Source organism: Ostrinia furnacalis, unplaced genomic scaffold (assembly GCF_004193835.3).
Source record: "Ostrinia furnacalis isolate ACB-3 unplaced genomic scaffold, ASM419383v2 OfSCF4318, whole genome shotgun sequence".
NCBI classification, from domain to species: domain Eukaryota; kingdom Metazoa; phylum Arthropoda; class Insecta; order Lepidoptera; family Crambidae; genus Ostrinia; species Ostrinia furnacalis.
The window spans coordinates 564,590-585,330 of record NW_021134557.1 but is presented as its reverse complement, the minus strand read 5'-3'; the positions used below and the strand labels follow the sequence as shown (position 1 = coordinate 585,330).

At 37.4% G+C, this 20,741-nt stretch overlaps 1 protein-coding gene across 4 annotated transcripts in view; it reads left to right on the top strand.

Annotated features, from left to right (window-relative positions):
• The window catches only part of babo (TGF-beta receptor type-1 babo), a 48,538-nt gene that overhangs the window by 2,272 nt on the left and 25,525 nt on the right, over positions 1-20,741 (top strand). For 3 of the 4 annotated variants that reach the window (XM_028313680.1, XM_028313679.1, XM_028313677.1), the window contains exon 3: positions 58-206. In XM_028313680.1, coding sequence (XP_028169481.1) covers positions 58-206 — 149 coding nt within the window. Of the gene's footprint in view, positions 1-57; positions 207-583; positions 712-20,741 lie in introns of all 4 variants that reach the window. The other variant, XM_028313678.1, reaches the window with a different exon arrangement.

The window sequence follows — 20,741 nt, the reverse complement described above, 5'->3', positions numbered from 1 at the left end:
CGTTGGTTTCGCTTTAACCTACTAAACATATACATGGTGGTTCCAATCGTGGCGCAGCTGTATCGACCGCGTATTATTGATACCGCCCGAGCACCCCTTCCGTTGCTCGACGCCGAAGACGAGAAATGAGTCGGTTGCGATCGAATGTTGCAAAAGCGACATGTGCAACAAGGGGCTGCGTCTGGAGCTTCAGCCTCTGCCGCCAGGTAGGCGTGGACGACTCCTCTCCGCACCAAGTTCTGCGCGACCGCTTGGTGTTAGCTCACAAATGCATGGCTAGTTTTTTTTCCTTTTGTTCTAATCCGACTAAGTTCTTCCTTAGACCGGCACTGATCACCTGCAGAGGCTAGTAAACAGCAACTTTAGTCACTAAGAACTCTATGCTAGCATAATAGAAATGTAGAAAATGTAAAAATAAATCAAAGATATCAACAGTAGCTCAGGACAGATTCAGTTTTGTGTTTTCAATGGCGGTGGTGGGTGGTTGACTGTTCGACTTGTTCACCACCGCTCATCACCCGCAGTTGAACTCGGGGTTAGCAGCGGTGTGTAGCAGATCACTAATGTGTCGGTTTGAACGTAGATGTTGGGACCGGAACCCCAGTTGGTTCCCCCCCGGGGACATGCCCATTTGGTGCCGCAAGGACGAACACCCCGATATCTCGTGCTGTGGCTCGGACTTCTGTAACCGATACTTGATGGCGCCAGCAGGTACGGGAGTATGCTTGTGCTGTCCTGTCCATTGTCTTGTCGAGTCCCATCTCGCAATCACGGTGTTCTAACCTCGAGCTCGGTCAATGCCATTGCAATGAGGACAATTAAACACACTGGTGTTGCATGTGACGGACCTCTTACACATAGTATCCCCTTTTTTGATTGCGTAACTTTCGCCGTAAGATAGGATGAGGTTCCAGAATCTACGGTCCGATATCAAATCTATCAATTCAGTTATAATTTAGTCCGTGATGAGTGTGTAACACTTCTCTTCTCTCTACTGTGCAAGAGGTCTACGATGAAATGGAATAAAAATCGATGTATTACACAGCTCAACAAAAAAAATTTTTTTTTTGTTGCCCTGGTTATTTCTTCGGATTTATATACTTTGAAGCATACAATTTACGAATGTATTAACGAAAGTACTGAATTGGCTCTAGTTTTTATGATATTAATGTTTAAGTGATAAACAATTTATATGGGCTCTTTGAAACATGCGTTGTTAATAAGTGACCAGGAACCTGGACTAAATTAGTTTTTCTGCACAATTTTAAACGTAATGGGACCAGATACTATCAGTAAAAATGATATAACGATAAAATAATGTCATTACCACTGACAATGTGGTAGCTGGAATCAAGGAATGGCGGTTATAGTGCGACAAGGCTATTAGTATGTGGGGAGATTTAGAATGTCATTACCGAAGGAAGCAATGAAGGTAATATTGATGTCATTACTTGTCAGATTGTCTGGACGCCTTAGATTTTTACTTCGCCTTACACTTATACGTCTAATACCCATTTTGTATGTATATGGAACTATAGGGCAAAGAAAATTCACTGGGAACAAGATGTGTGGGCAAATTCGAATATACATGCACAAACTTATAAAAAGCTATTACTTATTCTGTATGTGAAGCTTGGAGAGGTTTAGTGTTGATTGTAATCTTTTTTAGGTAACTAGAAAGCACTAAATTACACAGTTTATTGGGCAAAATATGTCGAAGCAAGTATAAGCATAATAAGCTGCACTTTCTTCGCAGTCACGTGGGTAGATGTTTATTTATTTTTATTAAATTGCAGTGACGAGAAGGTATAATGATTCTATCAAGACGTAAGAGTGATGGAATAAAGATATCAAGGTAGATAGGATAGTTTCCTAACTGATTAAGTAATGTTGGTCACATAGCGAAATTGACCCACAACATTTAAGTAAAAAAAATCTATAAAAGGTGTTTCTCTGAAATCTAACATTATTTATGCATTTTTTCAATCTTTTTACTTCTCTGAAAATTAATTAAAACCATTCAAAACAAAATTTGAGGTTCTTATTAGGTAAATTTGATTTTATAAAATGTAATTGCTTAATTTTCTGCTATTTATAGTGTAATCAGAAAAAGACGATTTAAAAAAAAACTAGAGCCAATCTGCTAAAAGTAATAATAGTTTCGTAAATTGTGGGTCTCAATTGACACAAAATCATTTAAATATCAAGGGCAACAAAAACACTGTTGACCAGTGTTATCAATATCACAGAGGGTTACTTATGCCTGTTCGTGGGCAAATGAATGCAAAATAGGTTTAATGTAATGTTGCACTTGGGATTTATATTATAGGAGATAATTTCAAGGGACATTAGTCCATGGGATCGATAGGTTTAGCGGTCGTCTTGCTATGTTCAAGGTGGAGACTTTTCACATAGCGACGACTTTCCCATCGACTCCATGTAAGTGATCATGCCGGCCACTTTATTTTCTTTTGCATGGTTTTTTCACACATTTTTATTGCATTCTTTTTATACTATCTTTTAAAGTTAGCTAACAATTAACATCATTATCTAAAACCGTTGGTTATGGGAAAAATTAAAGAACATTTGATTCTTACAAAATTTCGGTTCGAATCGCCATTGTAGTGTTTTTCGATAGCAATGGTTGACAAAAGCATGGTAAGCCTGACTAACCCGAGCACCTCACGTATTAAGGTAACACCAATATTTACTACATGATCTTGTATGTTTTTGTTTGTGCATGTTTTGTGTTTTTTTTATTTGCATTTGAATTTTACCTTATCGTGTTTTTGTTTTTATGTTTTTAATTATTTATGTGATTTTTTGCAGCTGTGTATATTATATTAGTTTAAAGTCGGATGCGTTGTTGCTTCTCATAAAAATGTTGCATAAGATTATTAAAAGTAAGTAAAGTAAGATGATTCGCATTTCTTTTTCAACAAAATGTTAAACGAACTTATACTGAACTGATGACTCCATCGTATCGTGCCTACGTTTGCATTGAAGCGAAGTGTCCCAGAAGGTGCCAGAAGCATCAACTCAATCGCACAAACAACGCATCCGATTTGATAGTACTTTTGAATTCTGGTTGAAATGTTTCAAATTAGAACAGTAAAGCAAAACTATCCATCCCCATCGTGAAAAATGCATGGAAATTGATATTTTTGCGTTAAGTGCACCTAACCTAAGTTACTAAAATGGCAATGTACCTCAAACTCTTATGAGTACGTAATCAAAGGCTGATTTTTTAATTCATAGAAAAACATATTTGGCGGTTTTAATTTTTTTTAATTATGATAGTCACTCGTCAACAAGAAAGTAACTTATCAAATGAAAAATCGACCGTCAATGAAAATCAAGTTACCTAGAAGAACGCGAGATCTAGTTAAAAAGTTGGTAGCGGGCACACGGAACTAACAGTGCGGTAGGAATCGGTCGGGTTGGTAACTGGTGCTGCTGATGGCAACTCGATGATTTAAATTGGTATATTGATCTGGGGCTACTGTTTAATTTGTACTGTGCCCGTGACAGGTAATCATTGGACGTGTAATCGCGTTTATTCTCCATCTGTTTCGGGCACCTTTGAGGTGGTTTGGCAAACACCTAATGCTATGGTTAGATTTAAGGGGCTAATTGCCTTGTGGCATGCTGTAGATTTGTATAAGACTAGACGATTGACTTCAATCGATCCCGCTCAGTGCCGCTCACGAGTGTCGTTAGAAATAATGGGGCTTAAGGCTAGGATTTACCGCCTCGATGCCATGCAATCGTTTTCCTCAGCCCCCGCACACCTCACGATGACACTCGCGCTGACACTTGCGCGACGCGTTGACGCCACAGTGTACAAACAAGCCGTAATTAAGTTGGATTAAACCGTAATCTTCAATAATAAATAAATATAATAGTGAATAAATAAATAATAAATATCCTTCGACATAATATTTTAACACTGCGCCTCTAGTCTCAAACTAAGCAAAGCTTGTACTATGGGATATAAAAATACTTAAATACTTTTTTTGTAAATAAATACATATTATGGTTAGAAAACACCCAGCCCGAAACAAACATTATTATAATGTTCATGCACACAAATGTTTGTCAATCAATAATGTCAAATGAAAGATGATAATAATAATATTAAGTTAAACAAATACTTTTTACCGACAAAAATAGTAAATGATCACAAAAATTTAAACTCCATTTCAATATGAAATACTAATGTTCTTACATTTTGCTATTCTATTTAAGCAGAATTGATGACTCGCCCTATATTCTTTCGTCATCAAAAAGTACCTAAAATTATCATCTAATTGTAAATTATGGCAACTATTTCCACTTAATTATTTGAAAATATAAGGCAAAAATGTTTAAGTTTTAGACTAGGCGCACACCGTTGATTTTTAGTTGGCCGATAGTTGTGCCCGATTTTAATTTGTATGAAGAATCGGCCAAATCGAATCGGCGTAGTGTGCGCACTCCCATTCATGCCCATACTGATCAACTGCCCGACTAAACTATCGGCCGACGAAAAATCAACGGTGTGCGCATACACTTACAAAACTATGAAGAGCAGTTATCTCGAAAACCATACAAGATATTTTATCGAAAAACTTGACTGAAAAAAGTAGTAAATTAAATGAGTTTTCATTTTGTTGCAGTAGTCATATCGCTAGGACGCATAGTTATTTATTTAGATAGTTTCTGAGATATAAGCGAAAAACCCAAAAATGGGACCTTCAAAGGCTGCGATCGAGAACTTTTGTCATTCACTTAAGTTACACGTGTTTTATGAGTTCGGTGATTTTTGTTTGTTAGGAAAAATGGATCAAAGAATTTGAATCAAGATTTGCTTATGAAATGAAAATTAAATGTTTTCATTTAATTTTGAGTGTGTTTGCAATGTTAAAAATGGTCTTTGGTGAGTCTGCTGTGAGTGAATCAAGGGTTTACGAGTGGTAAAATCGTATCTAAGAATACCATGAAGGCATAGAAGATGACGAGCGCTCTGGACGCACCAGCATATCAACAACCGATGAAAATGTGAAAAACAGAAAGAAGTGGTTATGAAACACCGTCGAATCACAATTAGGGAAGATGCTGATGATGTTAGCATAATATCGTTTGACTCATGCTATGAATATTTTTTGGATTTTTGTCGGTATGAAACACATGGCAACAAAATTTGTTCTAAAATTGCTGAATTTTGAGCAAAAGTGGCGGCGAATTTTTGCTAAAACAATACTGTAATGATGTTCCAGTCTCCAAATTTACCGGAAATGGCTGTGCATGACTAGTTTCTATTTCCGTGAATAAAAATAACTTTAAAGGGTCATCGTTTTACAGACATAGGTGACATTAAACACGCGTCGCCGATCGATGTAAAGGCTATCTCAAAAATCAACTTTGAGAAGTATTTTGAGAATTGGAAGAAGCGCTAACACACGTGTATAATAGGGACTATTTTAAAAGTTTAAATACTAATGTAGATCAATAAATAAATACTTTTCTGAGAAAACGAAAATTCCCGTTATTTTTGAACAGACTATGTACATACATAGGGTTGCCAGGTCCAAAAACACAAAAGCCGGACTCTGTGCTTCATTTGGCCGGACATTTTACTTTAAAATTAGTGTCATAGCTCACGAAGTACTATCATCATCGGTTGCCCAACATTCTGATGCGTGCGCTTGATATTATTCCGTAGCTCGGCTTTCTTTCGCATAAAAAGCCTAACAAAAGCCGGACAGGCCGGACAAGACAATATTTGGCCAGACAAGACCGTAAAAAGCCAAACATGTCCGGCTAAAAACGGACACCTGGCAACTCTATACATACAAAGATGACCTCATATCAATCATAATTATTTCATAATAACCGGTATACATATAGTCATAATTTTTATCACATTTACCGTAACATTATAAATCAGGAGGACAAGTCATATTAAATATTGTTCTTTATTTGACGCTTTCTTTAGAATAGTTAGGTGGCATTTAAAAGAAGGCGAATTAGTATATAAGAACTTAAGAAGCCTTTTAATATTCCCGTGGCTTAGTTTTAAAATCAAAGGTTAGATACCGTGGAAAAATAATAATAATAAACAATTTTATTTCTGTATCAAAACAGCCTAAAATATATCTGCGGCTTGACTCATAATTTCCCATAAATAAATTAATTTTAACTCATTAGTTTTATCTGATATTTAGAAAATGTACTATGTATCATGATTGAAAATTCTTAGCTTTCTCCAGTAATACTGATATTATTATACTATGACTCGCCACCCGCCAAGTAGAGGCGATTTTGTCAAAAATATTGACAAATCGCGAGCTGTCACAGGAAAAAAACTGACACGCGTCCGTCCTCCGTAAGCGCCACCGCGCGACTGATTGAGATTGTCCAAGCCGTCATGGCCGATTATTTCACATTTTTTCAACATAGTAACTAAATAAGACGCAATAACAAAACTTTGAAAAGTTGTCGACCTAGAAAATACAAAGTCCTATCTATTAGTATATATTTTAAGTGTTAACTGTTAAAAATGAATATATGAGAGTAAAACAAAAAAGCCGTCGACGTACTTCTTTGGGATTTTTTTTTATCGAACAAACTATGCTGTATCGTGTTTTGGAAAAGTTGTCGCCCTAGTTAAAGACATAAACTTACTCGTACAATTTTTTATTTGCTAAAATATCTTCTCATTTAGTAGCTATCTGCAAACAAAATCGGTCAAAAATCGACAATTTGGGAAATCATGGCCTTAAGAGTGATCTTGACGATAATAGATAAGTAACATTTGTAATTCAAAGTGCTGTTAGCTGGTACCGATCGACTAGCGCGTTAAAACAATCCATTCACCCACCTCAGCGCGGTCGAGGTGCGCGCGGCGGCGTGCAAGCGTGCGCGCCATCTCGTGCATCATGCAGTGCAGCGTGCCGCGCGCGCTCCCGCCCGACGACGACGACGAGCCCGAGTGCTCCGCCCCGCCGGGCGGCGACGCCGCCTCGGGAGCTGCGCCGGTCTGTGGATGGAAAAAATACATTGCAATACAAATAATGGAGAATGTTCACTAATTGTGTTTTTAAGCTTTCTGTATTCTCTGTTTAAAAATTAAAAATACACGTGAAATAATTAGAGAATTAGGTAGAATCTTGCAAACTGAATTAGATCCACTTCCGAACAACCGATTGAGCTGAAATTTCGCATACATATTATGTAATTCGGATGACCATGCAATATTATAACATAGAGCTGATCTGATGATGGAGTTGGAAAGTGGCCATAGAAACTCCGGAATTAAACGAAGTCGTTAAAAAATCGATTTTTTATAGTATTATCTTTTATCCATTTTTAATTAAATATCACATACAACACACAACAACAGAATACAAAACACTGCGCGAAATACCTACAACTGCTATAGGGACTGAGCGGACCAAGTCACACGAGGTCACGTGACTATTGGCGGGACTCCATATTTATGCGAACTTGGATGCCTATAAAATCATAACTAAACTACTTGGTATTTTTAAATGAAATAAAAACAAATGTATTTGTATATTATATAAAAGCTTAACTGTAACAAAGGTTTTAATGATTTTGCACACCTAGTAACATTCTCCATTANTAAATAAATTTTAACTTTTTAACTCATTGGTTTTATCTGATATTTAGAAAATGTACTATGTATCATGATTGAAAATTCTTAGCTTTCTCCAGTAATACTGATATTATTATACTATGACTCGCCACCCACCAAGCAGAGGCGATTTTGTCAAAAATATTGACAAATCGCGAGCTGTCACAGGAAAAAAACTGACACGCGTCCGTCCTCCGTGAGCGCCACCGCGCGACTGATTGAGATTGTCCAAGCCGTCATGGCCGATTTTTTCACATTTTTTCGACATGGTAACTAAATAAGACGCAATAACAAAACTTTGAAAAGTTGTCGACCTAGAAAATACAAAGTTCTATCTATTAGTATATATTTTAACTGTTAAATGTTAAAAATGAATATATGAGAGTAAAACAAAAAAGCCGTCGACGTACCTCTTTGGGATTTTTTTTTATCGAACGAACTATGCTGTATCGTGTCTTGGAAAAGTTGTCGCCCTAGTTAAAGACATTAACTTACTCGTACAATTTTTTATTTGCTAAAATATATTTTCATTTAGTAGCTATTTGCAAACAAAATCGCTCAAAAATCGACAATTTGGGAAATCATGGCCTTAATGTTCGAAAATTGACTGATTTAATTTGTTAAATTAATTTTAAATGCTTAAAGAACCGGATTAAAATATTGGAAATGTCTTTTCTCTACAGACGACCGTGTAATTAGATCTGTTTTTGAGTCAAAAGTGCTTAAGCCCTACGTTGAATGTTCTTAATTGGCTACTGGTTTCGCGTTTCGGCGAACGATCGCCGTAATACCTCAGTGGGAGTTTTCAATTACCTGCGCCGCCGGTACCATTTTATCAAAACAACAATCTTGGTCCGTTAAAAGATATCAATATTTTATTGGAAAATTCTAATCGACAATTTTTTACGTTTTCTAAACGAACTAAAAATAGCTCTCGAGAAATTTAATAAAGAACCCTGGAGATATAGAATACATAAAGCGATTAGTTGTTTGAAGATGGGAGTATTGTTTTTCTCAATCGTCTCAGATGTTTGTCTTGTACACATATTTTCATTTTAAATTAATTGGTATTAGAGTGAAACCTGATTAGATCTCCTTTCTAAATTAAATTTGCTTTGTGATGATATCCAATTAAAGGACAATAATTAGATAAATTTGTTTAATGTGCGCGTATATCACATTACAATCCCTATAAATGTGAAAGTAACTGCAACCTCTGTTTGTTTTCTTTAAACGTTTAACTACTGAACCGGTCCCTTCGGCCGTGTATGATACCAAAGTTTAGTAACCAGTATCATACGAAGAAAAAATGATCGTCGTAGGATACTGGTATCCAAGTGATAGGGATTTTTCATTTTATGTAACCGAGTATCAGCTCAGGAAAATATCAAATAATTACAAGTGAGTACTTAATATTTCCTCGTATGTAACTGATCAAAACTCACAAGGAAACCTGCAAACAAGATTTTGCAAATAATAAAATATTGAAAGAGAGAATTTGAAAGAAAAATGTAGTCATTATTTTGATAGTATTCAAAAACAATATGACAACATGGTGTTTAGCCTGGAAGAGGCAGGACTTGACTTTGTACGGGAAATCCCTAAATTCCAAAACATCAAAACGGGATTGTACAACGAAATAAATAAAAGTATTAGGAGCACCAAGATTGAGAAGCAAATCTTCGATTGAAGCCGTAGTACTCGATAAATTCAAAAAGTTCTTGTTGGCAGAATTTAGTGATGACGACAAGAAGATTCTACTATTTTGCAATCAACGTGTTGCATCAATGGTAAAGTACAAGCATATTTTATCAGACGGTACTTGGTTTTACTACCCTTCAGGTTCAGAATGTCCAATTCCCAAAATGTCCAACGGTTTCAAAATGTCCAATTCCCGGAATGTCCAATTCCCAAAATGTCCAATTCCCGAAATGTCCAATTCCCGAAATGTCCAATTCCTGCAATGTCCAGTTCCCGAAACGTCCAATTCCCAATATGTCCAATCTACTATTATGATGGGTTTGTTAAATAAGTCCTCATAGGTTTAACAAATATTTCAATAACCAATGGCAAAGACTGACTTCGAAAAAATTTGCTGTTATTCATCATCTAAAATACGTATCTACTACCAATAATATGTATAGAAGGTTGGCACAGTCGCCTTAACAGATATATTGGACGTAAAAGACCGACATTGGCACAACTCTTAGATATTTTAAGAAAAGAAACCACCGTAATGGATATTATAATATACAAGACAAAATCGAAACTAAGCCGAGAGTTCAAAGAAATTGATGAAGAAATAAATGACGCCATATCCCAGCTAAATGAAAACGAAATTAGTGTTGGACATTGTATCGAAATCATTTCGCCATTTTATTCCAATAGGTTGTAGGTAATAAACGATTCACAGTTGAACTATTTCCTTGTTTTCTTGTATGTTTTCAACAAAGCAAGGGTTTTACAATAAGCGTAGGTCCAGAATGCGATCCGATGGCTTTTACTCGGATGAAAAAGGAAAATAATATAACCAGAAGTGACATAACCAGTTAGGGTTCTCATCTTAGTGTTGAATTGGGAACTACCCTTGCCGAGTTTGTTTCATAGGCAGAATGTTATATTCCTTACTGGATACTGGTTACCAAACATGATGAAGGGTATCAGAAAAGTAATAAATCCTATCACTTGGATACCAGTATCCTACGACGATCATTTTTTCTTCGTATGATACTGGTTACCAAACTCTGGTATCATACACGGCCGAAGGGGAACCGGTGTAGCTCTAATTTAGTAAAGAGATGCTTTGAGATCCAGCGAAAAACTATACTATTAGGATAGTTATCCTGGTTTTTCAAAGGGCTGTTCCCCTATTGATAACGGGACTATTCCCACCTCTCCTTCCCACCACTGCAACTCCTGTGTAGCCAGGATCTACAGCTTGACCGCCAATAAAAATGTTAGGATTTGTTCTGAGACAGTGTAAAGATTTCAAAAAGCCTAGTACAAAAAAAGTAATGTATAACTCGTTAGTTAGGAGCCACTTGGAATACTGTAGTGTTGTCTGGTCTCCTGGATATGGTGTGCATATCGCACGAATTGAACGGCTGCAGAAGAGGTTTTTATGGCATCTGACATACAATTGCAAATTGGGGAAAAAGCTCAAATCATATAAGGATCGCCTAAAATATTTCAGAATGGCATCGCTGGAGAGGCGCAGAGAAATGTTGGATTTAGTTTTTCTAAAAAAACTTACAGCTGGTATATTTAATTGTCCCGATTTACTTAGCAAAGTTTATTACCATGTGCCACGTGTTCTACCCAGACAATTAAATAAAAAACTATTCAGCTTGCCGCAAGGCCGCACCAATTTGAGAAAGCACAGTTCGCTGTCCAGGATGTATACATTGTATATGGACCATGAAACCGACATAGATTTAAACTTTACCTCAATACCTGGTATAAAGAAGGCCATACTTGCTTTGGAATAATCATGCATTTAAAATTAACTGAATTTATTTAAATACTGTATTGGTTATCTCTATTGTAACAAACATTTGCGAATATGTTCGATGCATCTGTATTATTGTATACTGTAGCAATATAAAATTGCACTGTAGTGTAGGTAGCATTTGCATTTTTTATTTTTTGCGTAGTTACACATTATTTAGCAGATGCAGTGCTTTTCTTTAAGTGATGGGGCACTTATACATGTAATTTTGGTTATGTATTTTAAATTTTAATAGTGTACTTATTGTTGAAAAGCCAAAATAAATAAATAAATAAAAATCCAACCAGTGAAGGTCAAGTTTGTCCCGGGGGAAAGTTAAACTGTCATTGGACCCGCAACGAAATTAATCAGAAGAACATAGGAGGAGTTCGAAGTTAATGTTCGACTTCCCTTCCCCTTTTGATAGTCTTTCTGTGACAGAGCAGGCTTGGGTAGGGTTGCCAGGTCCAAAATCACAAAAGCCGGACTTTGTGCTTCATTTGGCCGGACATTTTACCCTAAAAGCCGGACAGCAATTAGTGTCAGCTCATGAGTGAGTACTAGCTAACCAACATCCTAATTCGTGCGCTTCATATGATTCTGTGGCTCGACTTTCGCCTGGCGCGGCAATCAAATCAAAAGCCGGACAGGCCGGACTAGGCAATTTTTGGCCGGACAAGTCCCTAAAAAGCCAAACATGTCCGGCGAAAGCCGGACGCCTGGCATCCCTAGGCGTGGGCGAAGCTGCGTGCAAAGGTAGTTTAAAATAAAATACAAATTATTATGGATGGACGAGGCCCAAGAGGTAGCTAGGTCCCTAAGGTCCACTTGTGCATCACTATGAAGATTGACACTTCCTAAGGCCTAACCGCTTGTTAGATGCAATCTGGGCCTTTGATCCATCTTTATTGAATCTAAGACCATCCTGCACCGATCACTTAAGTTGATAGAGATAGATTGTGGTTCGAATTCAGGATTAGAATAGTCAATAGAACTTTGTGATAAATTCCCATTCAAGCAGAAACTTGTTCGTATAACTCAAACGTAACGAAGATTTAATATTTTACGTTCTTGTTCGACACGCAAAACGTCACTCAATGCAAATAGTTAATCAATGCTATATAGTTGAGAGGCTCTAATTAAATTTGCAAAATGATATCGTCTTCTCCAACCGAAGTAGGTAGGTAAAAAATATTTCTTGCAGTTTCATGGCCCGTCATCCTATATAAAAATAAGTCGGGTTTTCCTCCCTGACGCTATAACTCCAGAACGCACGAACCGATTTCCACGGTTTTGCATTCGTTGGAAAGGTCTCGGGCTCCGTGAGGTTTATAGCAAAGAAAATTCGGGAAAAGGGGGTAAAACAGGATCCACGCGTACGAAGTCGCGGGCGGCCGCTGGTAACGAATATAACTTTATTTTATAACTAACTAGCGGCCGCCCGCGACTTCGTACGCATGAACCTCGTTTTAGTTAGTTCGTAAAAGTCCTTAGTTCGTAAAATCTGTTGTTAGATATCATGTTGATAGATGGCGTTTCACGGCTTCCCCCGCCTTCCCCCTTCCCAATTGATTTCAAAACTCTCTCTCCTTCCCTTGCTCTTAGTTCTTTATAACTAGAAACACGGGATTTGGCCGTCTTCAATTCTTGACTCATAAGATATTAATAATTATAATAACTAGCAGGCGTCTGAGCTTCCCCTTCAGAGGCTAGACTTCATCACCCCGCCGGTCTACCGCGCAAGGGATGCGATAAAATAACGCGTGAACGAAATGCGGGAAGTCATTATGGTCGACCATCACGAGTACCCCTTCCATATTCTGTCTCGATATGTTGGTGGCTAACTTGGCATCATTTCCAAATCCTTATCGATAAGAGTAGGCGCACACCGTTGATTTTTAGTTGGCCGATAGTTGTGCCAGATTTTAAATTGTATGAAGAATCGGCCAAATCGAATCGGCGTAGTGTGCGCACTCCCTTATATGCCCATACTGATCAACTGCCCGACTATCGGCCGACGAAAAATCAACGGTGTGCGCCTACTCTAAGTATACCTACCGCCCACTGTGCTGGGCACATCATTATGTTCTCTACGTACTCCATATTATTGAAATCATACGTCATTGTTATATCAGTAATCTGAGCTAAATTGTCAGATATTTGGCTATTCCCTGCTGGCAAATTGGATAAATCCAGACCTGACAAACGAGCCTAATCAACCTACATTTGCAATATTTATGTGGGAGTCTTGTTATTGCTAAGAAGAATATACATATGTACTGTTATTTTCAGATATTGTTATTTGGAGATATTCACTGATAGTTACGTACATAGAAACAGTTTTTGTACTCAAATATTGCTTTTATTACTTTCCCGATGTACCTACGCACCAGCACCAACATTCATTGAATTTTTGCTCTAATAAAATACGACTTACAAAGAAGACCTTCACAACAACCCATAACAAAAAAGTAAAAAAATATTGAATCAATCTCGATAAAAACTCGCATTGGATTCACAGCGTTTATAAAAAGTCCATTTTGTCGCCATTGACGACAAAAAAGTAATTGAATGGTAATTTTTGGAATAATTTCCAAAACTTAATCCAAATATGACTAGAAAAGTAGGTAATTTTATCTCACTCATTCCGTGGAAAGCACAACATCATTCTGTCTGATTTAAGTAGAATTTCTTATTTATGCTGAGAGCCTTGAAATTATACAAGAGCCACTCGCATTAAACTATAAACAGGAAAATGTATTAGACTTCACAGTTTCGCACCATTCATTCATTACAATAAGAAGTGTTTTTTTCTTCATTTTGAATTCTTGGTCTCCCACATTCTTAAACCTACCTCGACGTTGACTCTACACTCAAAAATTAAAGTTGCTCTTGCCCTTGCCGTAGAGCCATAAGAAAGCTCAAGGTCACCCAAAGGGCAATGGAGCGGGCTATGCTCGGAGTTTCCCTGCGTGATCGAATCAGAAATGAGGAGATCCGCAGGAGAACCAAAGTGACCGATATAGCTCGCAGAATCGCTAATATCAAGTGGCAGTGGGCGGGGCACATAGCTCGTAGAGACGATGGCCGTTGGGGCAGAAAAGTTCTTAAGGGGGTCCTGCACAGAATCCTTAAAATTGTCATATTTTTAAATCACGAGTGCTCTGCGATTAGTGACTTAAATACATCAAAGTAACTTGTGTAGGGTAGCCCAATCCTTGATCTAGGTCGCCGCCTTTTCGAAATTTTGAATAAATACGTAAAAAATTGATAAACAACATTTAAAATGCAGACATATGGAAAATTTATTTCTTCGAGAACTTTGTTAATTTAACGTATGAAGCAATAATTTTTATATGGAAATGTTTAAATTAATATTTTGAAGGTCGCCCCCTTTTTCGTTTTTGGTATTAATGCATTAATATTGAGAATTTTTGATTTTCCCAAAAAAACTTTGCCGTGAAGAAATCATCAGGCGTTTTGCTTTATCGTAGCTGTCAAGTGTCAAATGTGTGTTTGTCAATCCTTTACAGAGTAGTGTAGAGCGCAGAGCATGCAAATAGTATCTCTTTTGTTATGACTTCGATTGTTCCGCGTGTGGAAATTACAGGGTATTTTGAATGTATGACACGTAATACATTATTTTTGAAAAAAAATGAACAACAATTTTTTAGATAATTAAATTCTCTATCATTTGGTGAAAGAATCATTAAAATCGCACCAGCCGTTTAGGAGTAGTAGGAAATTTCTTTGGTGAAATTAGAAGAAAGTTAAGAATTTTTCCTGTCAAAACTAATAGTTGTAACAAAAAAAACGAACAACAATTTTTTAGTTTAAGATATTATACATCTCACACATATTTTTTTTTATTGTTTGGATCATCCATTTAGGAGGAGTAGGGATTCAAAGAGAGGTCTATTTTGCAGTTTTGCCTCACCTATCGCCTTAAGTGGCGACCACGGGCTGGAAGACGTAGCGTGGGCAGGCCTCCCACTAGGTGGACCGACGATCTGGTGACGGTCGCGGTAAGAGCCTGGATGCGGGCAGCGCAGGAAATTTTTCCGTTCATTGTGAAAAATCTTAGGGGAAGCCTTTGTCATTTGGCTGAAACGAACGAACGATACGATTGGCAAGCGATTTCCCTTAATTCTGTCAGGTCAGGATATTGAGGATTACTTACGCCATTGAGAAAACCTAAATATACTCTTGTTTGGATTCGCTTCCAACAACGCAGATGTGGTCTGCTAATGAACAGCGAGCTTGCCCGAACAAGCCTATTCATTGCCCGAAGGTTTTGTCCGTATTATACAGTGTGTCCGGGCATGTAGTGATCAAACTTTAAGGGCGTAATCTATGGACAATTTTATCGATGAAAATACTTCAAATTTGGGGCCTGACCCATTTCTCGAAAAATTACATCGATTTAAGATTTTAATTTTTAGTTTACACCTCTTCTTTAAAAAAACAAGTGAAAGCGTGGGTAGCTTAACATTAATAGGCAAATATTTAATATCATACGATAGCCAATAAAATTCTCTATTAGTAGAAGAAGAAAGCAGACACAAGTTTCATACATTTTATGGGAGTAAGAATGGATTTAATTACGTCGAAACTAATAGACGTAGACTAATAAATTTACATTCGTTTTGTAGAATAGCTCAAATACTAATAATACAATGCAAATAAAACATACCTTAACGACCTGGTTTTTCTTGTGTTAGAAAATAACTGAAAAAGAAGTGAAAAAAGTGATGTATTTTTCTAATTAAATCCATTCTTACTCCCATAAAATGTATGAAACTTGTGTCTGCTTTCTTCTTCTACTAATAGAGAATTTTATTGGCTATCGTATGATATAAAATATTTGCCTATTAATGTTAAGCTACCCACGCTTTCACTTGTTTTTTAAAGAAGAGGTGTAAACTAAAAATTAAAAACTTAAATCGATGTAATTTTTCGAGAAATGGGTCAGGCCCCAAATTTGAAGTATTTTCATCGATAAAATTGTCCATAGATTACGCCCTTAAAGTTTGATCACTACATGCCCGGACACACTGTATAACCTTATTGTCTGAGCTCTTGTTTGTATAAGGGAATTTTGATTGAAGCACCCCTTGAACTACACATTGCCATAGGAATTTTCTACCTGCAAGTGTTTGGCAACGTGTTATCAGTTTTTGTTGGAGTACGTATGGACACACTTCCTTTGGTGCCCATGTGTGGCTTGTTGACAAACGCGACTTCGTACCAAGAAATTATTGTGTAAATAATGATCCTTTGGAAAAACGATTGGGACAGAAGCTACGGAAAATACTCCAATTCGCAGGAAAACCTAAGTCTGTTCAATAATCGCTCACGTGAAATTGATTACACGGGAAATATTTGAGCCATTCGATGCTGGGGCGGATGCCTGTATGAATATGATATTGGTAGAATTCGATTTGGAGTGGTTCGTCTCGACGACTACCTACTTATATACTCGCTTAATAAAGCTATCGATATGAATTTGTGGAATTTCATAAATATTACGTTTCCAAGTATTTCGTGTAATATTGAATTTTATCGTAGTGTATGGAAATGAAATTTTAAGAGGAACACATATACTGAATTTAATATTTTTGTAAGCAAGAATTCATGGCAGTTTTTCGTCGTTTCTGGAATCGTCCGGATGTTTATTAGTTCTGTTTCCGCGAAAAATCCTTGTTTACAGCGCCGTGTTGTCCGTGAGGCTCCGGCGCCTATCTCGCCTTTCTTGGTAAAAGGCTGGAAATGTAGCATCGCCTGGTTTTGACATCTTAGTATTTAGGAATTACTGTTTGTGTTACGCGTAATTATTGGTCGTGGAAAATTCGACTACTTATCTAATGTCATAAATAAAAATTTTACATTATCAAGATCGTTTAATCCAATTTCCCCAGTATTGCACACAACAAAATTTATTTTCCCCATTTTCACAGATTCTGGTACATCTATACTAAGAATTCGCGGAAAAATCCACAAACTAACTTCATCACAAAAATGTATCATATTTGGCTAAGCTTAAATAAAATATACCTATTCTTTAATGGATTTTTCATGTCACGTTCCGGAATTAAAACGTTTCACTTTATACAATTACGGAGCCTATTTCCGAATTGGAACTTTTAATTTTCGTGGTTCCGGCCAGAGCCGGAGCCCCGGCGGCGGTTGCGACTAATTGACTCGGGACATTCAAGCTCCATCGACAGTTCATGTTGCCTCGCTAACTCTATCAGCATAAAAGTGCTTTTTTTAAGCCTATTTACAGAAATAAATGAGTTTTTTTTAGCATATTTAAGATACACTCTAAACTTTTAAGAGCAAAAGCTCTGACAGATACTGGGAACGATTTATCAACAAAAAACCAACGCCGTTACAAATCCATTGATCAACAGTGCACTATTGTTTCCCTCTAACTTACCACTATGTTATGATAGGGATTACAAAAGCTACTAAACTGTTAACAATTTTGTTACTGAAAGTTGTCTTTAGCATCCCGTCTTAAAATCTATATAATGAAATATTTTATTCAGCGACACAAAACAGCATCAAAAATATGAAACAAAAGTAAAGAGAGTAAGCAATGTGCGTGTCACCGAAACGGTATCCACTCAGCATCATGTCGAGGTGTCGTAAGGGACACCACGACCCTGGTCTTCCGTGGATACTCGGAGGGCAAGAGGCACTGCTATAACACAGCAATACTACTCCGGTTGCAGTACAAGTAACACAGTTATCACTTTAAAAAAACACACCGATTTCCTTACTGGTAGGCGAAGAATACAACACTGTTACTTAATGAACAATGAGTAGGTATGTACAGTCGACAGCACATCAGGCTACACACTCCGATTGCAAATAAAAGCGAAAGGTCACTGACTGACTGACTCATCACGAAATCTCTGAAACTAACAGTGCTAGGAGTCTCAAATTTTGTATGGGGGTTCCTTTCAGAACGAACGAACACTAAAGCGGGATTTTCCAAACTTCATCCCCTAAGGGGGTAAAACGAGGTCTACCCGTACGACGAAGTCGCGGGCGGCCGCTAGTCTATATCTAAAAGGCAAATGCATTTTCCTTGATACACATCAGGGGTGCTAGGAAGACACGTGGAGTCGGAGTCGGTCCTGCTAACGTAGGCTGGCGTTTATTTATGCAGCATTGACGCCGGCGCCTCATCTGTATGCGAGGCCGCTCCACATAAGAAGGGCTACTGATTTTATTTGAATCAATACTAATATCATTATGCGAAACTCTGGCTCTTACATTTTCACTCTAAACCCCGCTGAATTTGATGATTTTCGGTGTAGAGATACATAACGTTAAGTACGTGAATCCATAATAAATAGAAATAGTAAAAATAAATACTATTAAGTGCGCAAATATGCAGACTGACACCCACGCGAGTAAATTCGGCGTCTAACGATTGTATTATAAATCCAGAGGACAAATAAGTCGAAGGATCTTACATTATTAACAGAATAATAATATAAAATGTATGAGTAGCCAGATTTTATATTAAGTAATTTGCTATCAAAGAATGTAAACAACAAATAGAAAATAAGATCATTTTATTATTTTTTGTATAAGCAGCAATAAAAATAAACTTTCCGTAGAAAAGTACTACTGTCTACCTGTTACGATACAATCAGACAGCGTAGGCATACTTAATAATAAAGTTAGGTTGGTATCCTATAGCATAGACCATTATGCAAAGCCACGGGCTCCACCTAATTACGTGTACCTCCTACCTTCCATAAAGGACAATAATAATTAACGTTTAGATTCCACGAAATACATACAGTTCTGCATAGGTAGACGCGACTGCTGAAGTCTGAAGCCCGCTCGGGTGGCAGGCCAGGCAGAGAGCAGGCAATTAACTTCTGACCTCACTCCCCTCTGCCCACCAGACCTCACCTGGCCTTTTCCCATTTCCCACCCCCGGGTGAGGTCTGAGCCCTGGTGCGCGACGTTTTCGTGTTTCACATTTGTCGTATTTTGTCCACGCCCGCCCAACTGAAATACGTTCCATTTGGCCTCTGTCTACTTTTGCCCACCCTTTTGTGCTGTCGATTCTTTTGTGCGAAACCATGTCTATTTGCTTTAAATTGAAACAACATATTTCTAATTATGGCTAATTCCTCTGTAATGAAAGAAAATTGGAAAATACTTTCCCTTGGTATTATCAGTATTTGCGGATTATATCTTACTTCGCAGAACTTGATCCTCGTATTTGTTCTTTGGCTAATCTCTGGATTCGATTCGTGAATATAAAAATAATTATGTCTTTAATGCCTATTATAAATCCCCTATTAGACTCCCCAAGAGTTGTTCAGCATCTGACACAAAGAGCGGGAGTATAAAGCATTTTCACAAAGCTCATTCACTACACTAGCTGTTTTTCGTAAACTTTTGAACAGACAGTTTTCATAAAAAGTACATATGGTCTTTTAATAAAACACACTCCCTATTCGCGTGGCGCAGTCGGGTAAAATGGGTCATTATTTCACTTGGGAACGACAGACTTTGTATCTGAAAAGAATCGTGCCTCTCGGTTGCTATCTATTTGGCTATTTTTGTAAGATCACTGACATCGGTTATATTAAAGGCCGGTTTCTCCACGTATTAATAAGTCCCTAATAGCCTATTAAGGACTATCGAACAGATACTTATATTTGGTGAAAACCATCACACATGTCTGTGAACGTAAATGTCAGTTAACTGTCTGATATTTTATCAGTAGGTGCCCTTAATATCACGAGTCCTAGGCAACCGATCGGCAGGCAATTAAACCTGTGAACCTTTCAGACGCTCTCCACCGGCGATGTTTGAGACACCCACTGGCAGTCTATTAAGAACTAGCTGACCCGGCGAACTTCGTACCGCCTTAGCGTAGAGATTTTCTTAATATTTTTTTCCGTAAGAACCATCCTTGGACTTCCACAAACATTTAAAAAAAAGAATTATCGAAATCGGTTCAGCCGTTCACACGTGATGCCGTGACAACGCGAAACGGGTTTCATTTTTATATATATAGATTAATTGCATGCCCGCTCATAAATCCAATCAATATTATATTAGTCTGTATAAGCGGGCTTTCCAGAGAGGTTCATTTCAGTTCACATGTTTGTTTTTGATTCAAAAGTAAATTGAAGAAAATGGGCAGTTGAACTATTGTAATTTTGTAAAAACCTTCATGGAAAAACATTTTCAGAATTCGTAAATATGCCTTTAATGACTCGGAACCTACTCAGGGGATTACTTACCCGCTTTACTTAAAATGTGGATGGCCTTTTCGTATATCTAGATTGACTCTTCCATTGAACGCAGTTCCAAAATAAATGGGAAGTGTTGGCTGACTGAAAGTAACATTATCTTGAATACTCAGCCCTCTGAAAAATGATTTTCTATTACGACGTACGGTTTTCGCATCTACTTATTCTATTATTATAGTAACAGGAACCCGCAAATGTTATTGTATTTCATACGGTTTCAGCTATAACATATTTTGTTTCCGCCGAAAGCAAGGATTAAAAGTAAAATCGCGATTTCCTCGCTGATTTAAAAAAACATGGAAGCGAACAGCTTTTCGGTCGT